The 13578-nt window shown below is 31.1% G+C and overlaps 1 protein-coding gene across 7 annotated transcripts in view; it reads left to right on the top strand.

The window, feature by feature from the left end:
• CTNND2 (catenin delta 2) overlaps window positions 1–13578 on the top strand; it is a 1100293-nt gene that overhangs the window by 604285 nt on the left and 482430 nt on the right. For all 7 annotated transcript variants that reach the window (XM_031952313.1, XM_031952441.1, XM_031952561.1 and 4 more), the window contains 2 exons: window positions 11124–11158; window positions 11672–11788. In XM_031952313.1, the coding sequence (XP_031808173.1) occupies window positions 11124–11158; window positions 11672–11788 (152 nt within the window). The remainder of the gene's footprint in view (window positions 1–11123; window positions 11159–11671; window positions 11789–13578) is intronic.

The following is a 13578-nucleotide window of genomic DNA, read 5'->3' as shown; positions in this document are numbered from 1 at the left end:
TGTTCCCCAGACACAGATTTAAAGACATGGATATCGTTCATTTCATACATTTCTTCAGGGTCTACTAACAAAAAAAGGAGATTAAAGATGTCAGAGCTTTTTGCTCTTGTGAAACCAATGAGTTGTTCATAGCAGTTCCTTGAACAGAGCAACAGATCTAGTAAAAAAAAAAAAAAAAATTGCAGTACAGAGATGATCATTATCAAAACAGTGCTTATCACTGCCTAGTATCAAGATCACTTATAAGTAACTGACATTCTGAGGAGAAAATATAGGTAAGATATGCATAGATAATGTGTCTGCAAGTCATTGCTTACTATACTGTATACAACTTATTCACACTATTTTTAACAGGTCACTCAAAATAAATCTGTCAACATCATAATTCATTTACACTAAATATTCCCTCAACATGTTATTCAGTAAAGGTATAACTTGCTACTTGGCCATGACTCAATCTTTCTGTAAGTATGTTTCAAAGAGTTACAATTATAGATCGATATAGGTACACTTTGTATAGGTAACATGCAAGTATTGTTTTCTCAGCCAATAGATAATTATAGGGGAAAATCATTGTATTTCCTTAAATGAGACATGTTCCTTATATTTAAAAAAGTTTGCAATTTTATTATTGTGTAGTAATGTTCAACTGTCCATGACTTGTATAGATTTTTTATTAAAGCTTTTTATTTACAAAACATATGTATGGGTAATTTTTCAGCATTGACGCTTGGAAAACTTTCTGTTCCAAATTTTCCTCTGTTTCCCCTGATCCTGTCCCCTAGATGTATCTACCTAGATAGGTAGTACAATACCCATTAAATATGTTAAAATATATGTTAAATCCCATGTGTATATATATATATATAGTATATGTATAAATAATATATCTATACATAGTTATACAGTTATCTTGCTGCACAAGAAAAATCGGATCAAGAAATCAAAATACAAGAAAACAACAACAGAAAGAGTGAAAATTCTATGTTGTGGTCCACACTCAATTCACGCAGTCATCTCTCTGGGTATAGGTGGTTCTGTTCATTATTAAACAATTGGAACTGGTTTGAATCATCTCATTGTTGAAGAGAGCCATGTCCATCAGAATTGATCACTGTATAATCTTGTTGTTGCCGTGTATAATGATCTCCTGGTTCTGCTCATTTCACTTAGGATCAGTTCATGTAACTACAAGCATCTCTGAAATCAACCTGCTGGTTGTTTATTACCGAACAATAATATTCTATACATTCATATGCCATAATTTATTCAGTCATTCTCCAATTGATAGATATCCACTCAGTTTCCAGTTTCTTGCCACTATAATGAGGACTGCCACAAACATGTTTGCGCATGTGAGTCCCTTTCCCTCCTTTAAGATGTCTTTGGGATATAAGTCCAGTAGAAACACTGCTGGGTAAAAGGGTATGCGCAGTTTGATAACTTTTTGAGTATACTTCCAAATTGCTCTCCAGAATGGTTGGATCTGTTCACAGTTCCACCAACAGTGTATTAGTGTCCCACTTTTCTTACATCTCCTCCAACATTTGTCATTAGCTTTTCCTATCATCTTAGTTAATCTGAGAAGTAAGTAGTAATATCTCAAGAATTGTCTTAATTTCTATTTCTCTGATCAATAGTGATTTGGAGCACCTTTTCATATGACTAAAAATCATTTCATTTTCTTCATCTGAAAATTGTCTGTTTATATACTTTGGCCATTTGTCAATTGGAAAATGGCTTGATTTCATATAAAGTTGAGTTAATTCTCTATATATTTTAGAAATGAAGTCTTTATCAGAACCTTTGGATGTAAAAATGTTTTCCTAGTTTATTGCTTCCCTTCTAATCTTGTCTGCATTAGTTTTGTTTGTACAATTTTTTTAAACTTAATCAAAGTTATCTGTTTTGAGATCAATAATGATTTCTAACTCATCTTTGGTCACAAATTCCTTCTTCCTCCACAGGTCTGAGAGGTAAACTATCCTATATTCTTCTAATTTGTTTATAATATCTTTCTTTATACCTAGATCATGAACCCATTTTGACCTTATCTTGTTATATGATGTTAGATGTGGGTCAATGCCTAGTTCCTGCCATACTAGTTTCCAGTTTTCCCAGTGGTTTTTGTCAAATAGTGAATTCATATCCCCAAAGCTGAGGTTTTTTAGTTTGTCAGATAGTAGATTGTTGTAGTGATTGACTATTTTGTTCTGTGAACTTAAATTATTCCACTGATCAACTGCTCTATTTTTTAGCCAGTACCAAATGGTTTTGATGAGCACTACTTTATAATATAGTTTTAGATCTAGTACAGATATGCTACCTTCATTTGCTTTTCTTTTCATTAATTCCCTTGAAATTCTTGACCTTTTGTTCTTCCAGATGAATTTTATTAGTTTTTCTAGCTCAATAAAATAGTTTCTTGCAAGTTTGATTGATAATCTAATTAAATAGATTAGGAGTTATTGTCATCTTTATTTGCTTGATCTATCCAAGAGTACTTGATAGTTTTCCAGCTGCCTAGATCTGACTCTATTTGTGTGGAAAGTGCTTTGTAGTTTTGCTCATATAGTTCCTGACTTTCCCTTGGCAGATGGATTCCCAAATATTTTATACCATCAACAGTTATTTTAAATGGAATTTCTCTTTGTATCTTTTGCTGTTGAATTTTATTAGTGATGTATAAAAATGCTGATGATTTATGTGAATTTATTTTGTATCCTACAACTTTGCTAAAGCTGTAGATTAATTCTAATAGTTTTTTAGTTGATTCTCTAGGTTTTTCTAAGTATGCCATCATATCATCTGCAAAGAGCGATAATTTGGTTTCTTCATTACTTACTCTGATTCCTTTAATCCTTTATCTTATCTTATTGTCAAAGCTAGCATTTTAATACAATATTGAATAGTAATGATGATAGTGGGTGACCTTGTTTCACTCCTGACCTTATTGGGAATGGTTCCAGTTTATTCCCATTACATATGAAGTTTGCTGATGGTTTTAAATAGATGCCTCTGAATATTTTAAGGAAAATTCCATTTATTTCTGTATTCTCTAATAATTTAATGAATTGGGCTTGCAACTAAGAAGAAATGGATTTAATAGAAATATATTTTTAATAGAAATTGATTTTGGGTTTTATCAAATGATTTTTCTGCATCTATTAAAATAATCATATGGTTTTTGCTAATTTGGTTATTGATGTAGTCAATTATGTTAATTGTTTTCCTAATATTGAACCAGCCTTGCATTCCTGATATAAACCCTACTTGGTTATGGTGTATTATCCAGGGGATGATTTTCTGTAATCTGTTTGTTAATGTTTTACTTAAGATTTTAGCATCAATATTCATTAGGGAGATTGGTCTATGATTTTCTTTCTGGTTTTGTTCTATCTAGTTTAGGTATCTGTATCATATTTGTGTCATAAAAAGCATTTAGTACGAGTCCTTCATTCTCTATTTTTTCAAATAGTTTATATAGTATTGGAATTAATTCTTCAAATGTTTGGAAAAATTCACATGTAAATCCATCTGGTCCTAGGGATTTTTTCTTAGGAAGTTTATTAATACCTTGTTCTATTTCTTTTTCTAAATTGGGACAATTTAAATAATTTATTCCCCCTTCTGTTAATCTAGGCAATCTATATTTTTTTTTGGTATTCCTCCATTTCATTTAGGTTATCAAATTTTTTGGCATAACATTGGCCAAATTAACTCCTAATTATTGCTCTAATTTCCTCTTTGTTGGTGGAAAGTTCTCCCTTTTCATTTTTGACTAACAATTTGATTTTCCTCTTTCTTTTTTCTAATCAAATTAACTAAAGGTTTATCTATTTTGTTGTTGTTGTTATTGTTGTTTTCATAAAACTAACTCTTAGTTTTATTTATTAATTCAATATTTTTTTTTAACTTTCAATTTTACTAATCTCTCCTTTTATTTTTAGAATTTCAAGTTTGGTATTTGATTGGAGGTTTTAAATTTGCTCTTTTTCTAGCTTTTTTAAGTTTCAAGCCCAATTCATTGATCTTTTCTTTCTCTATTTTATGCAAGTAAGCAGCTAGAGATAAAAAATTTCCCTTGATTACCACTTTGGCTAAATCCTACAAATTTTGATATGCTGTCTCATTATTGTCATTCTCTTGGAAGAAATTTTTAATTGTGTCTATGATTTGCTGTTTCATCTATTCATTCTTTAGGGTGAGATTATTTAATTTCCAATTACTTTTTTATCTATTTTGCCCTGGCCTCTTATTGAATGTAATTTTTATTGTATTGTGATCTGAAAAAATACATTTATTATTTCTGCCTTTTTGCATTTAATTTTGAAGTCTTTTTGTCCTAATATATAGTCAATTTTTGTATAGATTCCATGAAATGCCAATAAGAAGGTATACTCCTTTATGTCTCCATTCAATTTTCTTCAAAGATCTATCATACCTAAGTTTTCCAGTCTTCTATTTACCTCTTTAACTTCTTTCTTATTAATTTCATGGTTTGATTTATCTAGCTCTGAGAGAACAAGGTTGAGATCTCCCACTATTATAGTTTTGTTGTCTATTTCTTCTTTCAACTTTTTTAACTTCTCCTTTAGGAATTTCTATGCTATACCACTTGGTGCATATATGTTTAGTATTGATATTGCTTCATTATCTATGTTACCCTTTAGCAAGATATAGTTTCCTTCCTTGTCTCTTTTAATTAGATCAATTTTTGCTTTTGCTTATTCTGAGATCAGGATGGCTACTCCTATGTTGTACTTTAACTGAAGCATAATAAATTCTGCCCCAGCCTTTTACCTTTGCTCTGTATCACTCTGCTTTAAATGTGTTTCTTATAAACAACATATTGTAGGATTCTGTTTTTAATAGAGTCTCCTATCCACTTCCATTTTATGGGAGAGTTTATCCCATTCACATTTATGGTTAAAACTACTAATTCTGCATTTACTACCATTTTATTAATCCCAAATAATATTTTTCTCTTTTCTTTTCCCCTTTCTCTCCTTCCCAATATTTTACTTATGAGCACCACTTGCTTTAGACAGCCCTCCCCCTTTAGAGTTCCTTCCCCTTTCTTATACCTTTCCCCTACTATTTCTGTTTTTCCTTCTATTTAGCCTATCCTTTCCCCTTTTGCCTTTTCTTTTCCACTTTTTTATAAGGTGAGAGTTTTTCTGTCAAACCATATATGTCTAATACTTTCTCTTTGAGCCAAATCTGATGAGAATAAGATTCACAGTGTTCATCCTCCACCTTTCTTTCCCTCAATTATAATAGGTTTTCTTTGCCTCTTCCTGAAATGTAATTTCCCTCATTTTATCTACACTTTCCCATTTTTCACGTACAATCCCCTTTCCACCTCTAGTTTCTTTTTTATATTATCACAGTATAATCAAATTATACATGCACTCTTTATGTATATCCATAACTGAAATACAGTTCTTAAGAGTTCTTTTCTTTTCATCTTTTTATGTTTCTCTTGAGTTCTATATTTGGAGGTCATTTTTTTTTTTGTTTAGCACTGGTCTTTTCATCAGAAATGAATGGAATTCAACTATTTCTTTGAATGTCCATCTTTTTCCCTGAAAGAAAATGCTCAGTTTAGTGGGGTAGTTTATTCTTCGCTGCATTCCAAGTTCCTTTGCCTTTCAGAATATCAGATTCCAGGCCCTTTGATCCTTTAAGGTGGAAGCTGCTAGGTTCTGAGTAATCCTTATTGTGGCTCCTTGGTATTTGAATTGCTATTTTTTCTGCCTGCTTGTAATATTTTTTCTTTGGTCCAATAGTTCTGAAATTCAGGCATGATATTCCTTTGAGTTTTAATTTTGGATTTTTTTTCCTATTTTTTTCTTTTTCTTTTTTTTTGGTTTTTTGGTTTTACTTGACTGATTCTTGATGTCTCATTGAGTCATTCATTTCCATTTGTTCAGTTCTTGATTTTTAGCGAATTGTTTTCTTTGTTTACTTTTTTTTGCTTCTTTTTGCAGTTGTCAAATTGAATTTTTAAATGAGTTGTTTTGTTCTATGGATTTTTTTTTTCCATTTCATAAATTCTGTTTTTTAAGGAATTATTCGATTTTCCATTTCACAGATTCTGTTTTTCAGCAGCTTGTTTTCTTTTTCCATTTCACAAATTCTGTTTTTCAGGGAGTTGTTTTCTTTTTCATTTTGTCAAATCTATTTTTAAGGAGTTATATGCTTTTTCCATTTCACTATTTTGTAGTGCATTTTCTTCAGATAATTTGTGTGTTGACTTTTCCAAACCCTCTTGTAAAGTTCTCCTTTCCTTTCCCCATTTTTCTTCCAGCTCTCTTTTAAGATCTTTTATAGTTTCTTCTAGGAGATCTTTGTGTAATGGGGATCAGTCTGTATCACCCTTTGATGCTTTATCTGGATACAATGTGCTTTTAGTCTCCTCAGGTTTTGAAATCTGTTTTTATCATATATATATATATATATATATATATATATATATATATATATAGTTATAGTTCTTTTGCTTTTTTATTCATTTTTTTCAAAAGTTGATATTTGTTTTTAGGGAAAGGGAATTTGTCCAAGCTTCCTCTATAGGCAGCAGCAGCCATACTGAGTTAGTGCTTACTCATTCCGATGCTGAGTGTGCATGGCCAGATCCCATAAAATTCTGGCATTTGGGGGTTCACTATTTACCTTTTTTTTGTTTGTGTCGAATATTTTATAACTTCTCTGCTGAGCTACTGGCTTGCAAGCAGTGTAGACTAGCTAATACTGCTATAGATTCCTTCCCATATTCCCTGGCATGCACTGTCCCTGGTTTGTGCTGCCTGCCCTCAGTGTTTGTGTTCAGCCTGCTTGGTCTGCCTCCCTCCATGTCTGATTGAAACAGACCTTTTCTTTTTTTTCTTTTCTTTTTTCTTTCATTCTTCTTTTTTTTTTTTTGCTTTTTGTTGAGGCAATGGGGTTAAGTGACTTGCCCAGGGTCACAAGCTAGGAAGGGTTAAGTGTCTGAGAACAGATTTGAACTCAGGTCCTACTTAACTCAATGCTGGTGTTCTATCTACTGCGCCATCTAACTTCCCCTGAACAAACCTTTTCTGGCAATCTTCAAAATTGTCTTCTACTGATAATTTGTTACATTCCCAATATTCTTGGATTTTGTGAGTCCAGAGATAATTTAGAGGCTGGATTTATTAATTAGTGTGAGGTTAGTAGGAGAAGGTCAGAAAGAAATACATGTCCTCTCCACCATTTTGACTCCACCCCAGAAGTCTAGAGTTTTCTTGACAAAGATATTGAAAAAGTTTACCATTTCCTTCTCCATTTGAATAAGACAAAGTTTATGAAATATGGTCATAGCCACACACCTAGTGAGTGTCTGAGGAGAGATTTTAATTTAGACTTTCTGACCTTAGGACTATCTTTCTGTCCAATGGGCTATCTAGGTGCCCTCCTGTCCATTGTATATCAAAATATAATTATTAAATTACTATAAAGAGCTATACACTTATCTTATAAGAATGTAATTTTCTTTTTAAAATCCATGTATATTTAGTCTTCGTAATTATTTAGATGCATGTATACATGTAAGTTATACTTTCATATATGTATGCATATATGGATACACATATTTTATGTACATGTCTAATTGTAATAAATATAGATGTAAAATTTATGTCTGCAAATTTTTGTAGTATAGATAAAATATTACATGTTCAAATACACAAATGGTTCTGTGATCTAATTGTCTGAAACAATTCAAATTTTATCCAATCACTATCTCATCATTTTATATGATACTTATTCATGACTTCCAAGAAATTTTCCATTGGAGGGTCACTCAATATGCTAAAAGACTTTTGATTTGTCCTAGCTTCAAGAAAGTTCTGTCAGGATTCTCTAGATATCCATCTGTCATCTCTTTCCACAACACTATTCCATCTTCTTTTTTTTAACCACACAATTACTTAATAATATTTTTACTCCTATTATGAAAGTTTCTCATTGGTTATATTTTTAAGTTAATTCATACCCACTATTTGCCTCTCTCTTATATTCTGTATGCTATTCATTTTTTATTTTTTTCACTAACCATTACATTTTTTGGCTTTGTATCATATATCAATACTGATAAAATGAATATTTTTTGTAAAGATTAGCATTTGATTTTGTGGAAAGCTTATAGTAATTAAAGGAGTTCTGTAATTTCCTGAAAGTAGTCCAGCCAGCTCTTTTACTGTTGTACTCAGGTCCAAATCATTTTCTCACAGAAATATTCCTCAGATAGTCATGGATATAGTTAAATATGGAGGTTGTCTAGCCAAATGAATGTTGCAATCTGTGCAATAGAAAATTTTTTTGCCCTTTTGGTCTTTCCTGTGTGAATGTCAGGTCAAATTCTGATTGATGCCAAAATTCTTTCAAGAGGCTCTGCAGAATGCTGAGACTGATTAAGTCCTATGGAGGACTTAATCATCCAAGGAGAATCCTTCTTCAACTTTAATTCTGTGCTGAATGTCTTCCATAATAATAGTTAATATCTTGAATAAACATATGCTCTGGTTTTTGCCTCAGCTCATATTTTTAGAAAGGTCATTGTGGAGGGTATTTGTGCTATTATATCTTTCAATGAATCTTAATCAATTTCGATGTATCGAGAGATACATTTTTGAAAAAAAGCATATGATAGCATTTTGTCCTATATTTTCAAATGTTATTTCAGACTTTCAAATAACATAAACATTGGGTTTTCTGTTTTCTACATCTTTCAGTTAATTTTAAAACATTAATATTGAAGTACACTTTGAACACTGCTTGCTGAAGTTTGATTATTCCCTACTAATACCCTCTTGAAAGATGTCCACATTTCATGGATATAGATTTTGTAGATATGAGAAAATAATCATGTAAGTAAGCAGTTATTTATGTTTCTTGTACACTTTTTCAATATTAATAGGGTCTGAGATGTTTTCCATGCCCATGGTATATTCCCTTCATTTTTGTATTTTGATTTTTAGTTACCCAATCCCCTCATAATTGTTACCTCCAGCACTGAATTATTCTTTGAACACTTAGTCCAGTTGAATTATTCTTTTCATTCTTGTACTCTCCAGCCTATTTCTACTTCTTCTAGAAGCAAAATTTCTCTATTTTTCTTCTCTGCTATCTTCTTTCCATTTTAACTCTTATAAAAACCTGAGGTTTCTTTACTTCAAATATTTAGTAAGCCTTCTTCAAAGTTACTTTATCCTCCACTGTTAACTTTGCTTTATTAGAAAATACTAATCATAATTTCAAAAATCATTATTCATAAGGGTACTAATATAATATTACCTCTCTGTTAAGTAACTTAAGTATTTGCTTATTCAGGTTCTTTCAGGGTCCTTTCTTTTGTCATTCTTGTTATTGTAATTAATTTACTTTGATAACATAATTATAATCATCACTGCTGATGTAACTTCTTCTATTCTTATTCCTTATTTGATTGTCAATTATTATTGTTTGAATTGATTAGAGTTAAGCTGCCTAGATTATAGATTATGGTTTTTTTACTTCGAACTAATTCTTACCTTATCATTAAAAAGTCAATACTTTTTGATATTTGCATTTTTGTATATAATTTGACTCCAAAAATAATCTGAAATTTATGTGCTATATCTGATGCTTTCTATGATGTAGAATACCAACAGTCATAGCTCATAAAATATAAAACAAAAATAGATCCAAGAATAGACATTTGTTTGTATTTAGGGACAATTAGTTAATATAAATGAATATAAACACTATTCCATCAAGGAGAACTATCTCCTCAAAGCGTTTTTTAGCTAATCTATTAACAACAAATTGTTAACAAATTATCTGAGGACTAAAATGATGTAAAAAGAGTGTTAAATACATCATATGCATATATATATATATATATATATATTTACATACACATATTAGAATATGTTTGTAATCATTTTCTGTTCTGTCCTGCTTTCTAGAGACCCCAAGTTAGGGTGACAAAATATACCATTGCTTTCTAGAGCCCCCACATCAGGGTGATTAAACTATTCCTTCTTAATGGATAAGTGATGAGGAGGGACTCTTGAGGATGGTGGAAAAATGGAGTCCATTTATTTCAAGGACTTTCCCCTTTATATAATGTAACAAAAACATTGTGCATGTGGAGCCACATAAACAACTTGCTGTTGTATGTAGTTTGCCACCTGGTATCACTCTGCTTCAATCTCAACACAGGTTGTCACCACCCCTTGATTTCTCAGGAAGGCTGAGAGCCTTGAGGGGAAATGGGAAGCCAAACCAGACATTGTTAGCAGGTTCCCTCTGGGCTGAAGGGTCTTATTCCTTACCCAGAGTTTCCCCACTGATTGTGACCTAGTACAATTTTCATTTCAGCTTCTGTCAATAATGTTATTACTATACAAGGTTAAACCCAATCTATCAATATGAGGTTCCTGTACAAAATGCCTAAGGAGAGATAGTAGATATGTTATATTTTCCTTTATTGTATTCAAGGGGTCTTAAGTTTATGCCTAAGACCTCTTTTGCAGTCTTCAGAAGCCGATGGATGGACCCATTCTCACAATAATACTTTTCAATATATAAAGTAAAATACATAGTATTTCAAGAAAAAAACAATTATGTTTGAAATACAGCTACATAATAACTATATTCTAGAATACAGATTAAGAATCCTTGCTTTATTCTAAAACAGACAAATTACTAAAAATGTTATATGTAGTCTAATGTTACATTCTGTACAGTCTATGGCAAATTCAAAGTTGCTTTTTAAAACACCTAAAATAGTGACAGATTCCTACTATAATGAAACCATATATCCAAAATATTCATAGCAGTGATGAAAATCATTTTTTTGCCATGGTATTTTATGGAAATGTCTTTAATGGTAGCCTTTTCATTCATGAAACTTGGCACATTAATACTTGACATTTATGATTAATATCATTTAAATGTACATAAATCTGAATACCAAATAAACCAGTTCATTTCCAGAGATGATATGAGGGAGGAATCAAGTTTTCCACAAATTTCTTAAATATGCTTTTGTATGTTATAGTAGAGATTCATTTTAAAAATCAATATGTTCTAAACATTTATTCTTTTTTTTTCAGTTCAACAGAAGAACAATTTCATTGGCAAACACAAGGTAAAGTATACAAGTGGAAATTTAAAGTTATGTATGTATCAAAATTAATTTCATTGCACTGCTGAAATAAAAAATATAAAGAAATAAGAGGAGGAAGACAAATTCCCTGAAATTAAACTTTTTAATACTTTGTGAAAAGCTTTATTTAGATAAGTATGATTGGAAAGGAATTGATTAATTTTTTGTCAATTTCTTGAGTAATTTTAGTATCTCCAGAAGAAATGATCTTAATTGTTCCTGATAAGAGAAAGGGAGAGAGACCCACACACACACATACAGAGAGAGAGAGAGAGAGAGACAGAGAGATGGAGAGAGACCCACACACACACACACACACACAGAGATAGAGACAGAGGAGAGGAGAGGAGAGGGAGAGAGAGGAGGGAGTATATGATAGTAATCTCAGAAATGAAGTAAAAATATTTCATCAGACTTTTTTTGACTATTAAATAATGAAAAAATATAAAAATATTGTTTATTATAGGCTCATTTTTTTATATTTATTTTAAACAGACGGTCAAAAGGATATAGAGGATGAACTCACAACTGGTCTTGAGCTGGTAGACTCCTGTATTAGGTCACTTCAAGAATCAGGAATACTAGATCCCCAGGACTATTCAACTAGTGAAAGTAAGTTTAAAGAACTTTCCTTGTTTGTCTGCTCTTCCATATTTACTTTTTGCAGAGGCTTGCAGTATTTCAAATGAGAAAAAGTATTTTGTTATTCCAGCCCCCAATTCTTCCCTCAACCTCAAATATTTAAATTATTTAAATTAACTATTAACTATATATTTTTATACAGGTCATAATATCTGACGACCAAATATTTTCACAGTCACTAATCAAACAAAAAGAATGAACATTTTACAAAATCTAAAAGCAACAAATATTCTGCATTCAATAATTGATTGATATTATTTTTAAACAACTTCATAGAACTATGAAAATAGGATATGTCATAATTTCTGTCTATAATGAATAACAACATTAAAATTCTATCAAAGAATTTTGATATTTACATATGAATGGAAAATATATGTAGTTGGATGAATCCATTATGAATGTTTCATTTTTTGCTCCTAGTAATAAAAAATATGTCTCTGAAAATCAAATCATTAAAACATACACTTGATATGGGAATTACAATATTAAAAGGTAGTAGGATTTTTATTTAGATGTTAAAAATATAATTTCTTAAAATCCATCAATAATGTTCATTTTGAGATAAATTAAAAAACCAGCAGCCTCCTTATATACTTTGTATATATGCATATAACTTTGATATTATTCTGTGACCTGCATTTAGTCTCTGTAGTTCCATAACCTTTATAATACATGAAGAATTTTAGGACAGCATCATCAGGAACAACCAAGACCAATTAAAAATGAAATCTATCCCCTTCAATAAGGTAGGTACTCTGATCTTATAATCCTTGCTTTCTGTATTTTGTACTTACATAGTCATACTAACTTCATGGTCTAAAAGAGGTTTTCTATCAGTACACCATGGTGCATTTCTCTGTTAATTTACAGATATAAAATAACAGCCTTAGAAAGAACTAGAGATCATTTAGTCTATCCACTAACTAAAGAAAGAATTGCTTCATGTTTCACTGAAAAAAAAAATTGAGACTGTAAGAGTTTCTTCTTATACTTTCTTCCTCAACTGGCATATACCAGATGCTCCCTGATACTATCTTCTCTAAGACTCCTATCTCACAAGAAAAGGTGACCCATCTTGTGAAATGAAACTTTTCTACTTGCATAAGTATTTTCATTTTATTTCTTATTCTCTAGCAGTGATCCCTTCTTCCATACCCACTTCCTTATTTGTATTTAATGTCTCCTTGTCTACTGGTGCTTTCCTTCCACATCCTCAAAAACATATCTCAATCTACCCATTCTTTCTGGTTATCATTCTATATTTCTCCTCCCTTTTTATATTAACTCATTGAAAAGGTTATCTTCAATAATAAGTATCTTCATTTTCCTTTCTCCAACTCTCTCTTTTATTTAGTCTGGCTTCCAATATCATTCATCTGAAACTGCTCTCTCCAAAATAGCTAACATTTTCTTAATAAATCTAATAGCCTTTTCTTAATTCTTATCCTTCTTGACCTCCCTACAATCTTTGTTATTCTTGATCATCCTATTCTCCTTGACACTCTCTTCTTCCTTGGTTTTCATGACAGTATTCTGTTCTTTTTTTTAATCTCATCTGTCTGACCTCTTCTTAGTCTCCATTGAAGTCATACTCATAATACTCTGTTCTCAACCCTCTTTGTTCTCTCTTTTTACTATTTTACTTGGTGACTTCATCAAGTTTCATGCATTCAATTATTAACTCTGTGTTAATGATTCTCAGATCTACTTATTTAATCCTGATGTTTCTTCTGACTTTCCATCTTGCATCACTACCC

Source organism: Sarcophilus harrisii, chromosome 1 (genome assembly GCF_902635505.1).
Source record: "Sarcophilus harrisii chromosome 1, mSarHar1.11, whole genome shotgun sequence".
In the NCBI taxonomy this organism is placed as follows: Eukaryota; Metazoa; Chordata; class Mammalia; order Dasyuromorphia; family Dasyuridae; genus Sarcophilus; species Sarcophilus harrisii.
Note: the sequence above shows the minus strand (reverse complement) of the source record. Positions and strands in the feature narration are given on the sequence as shown.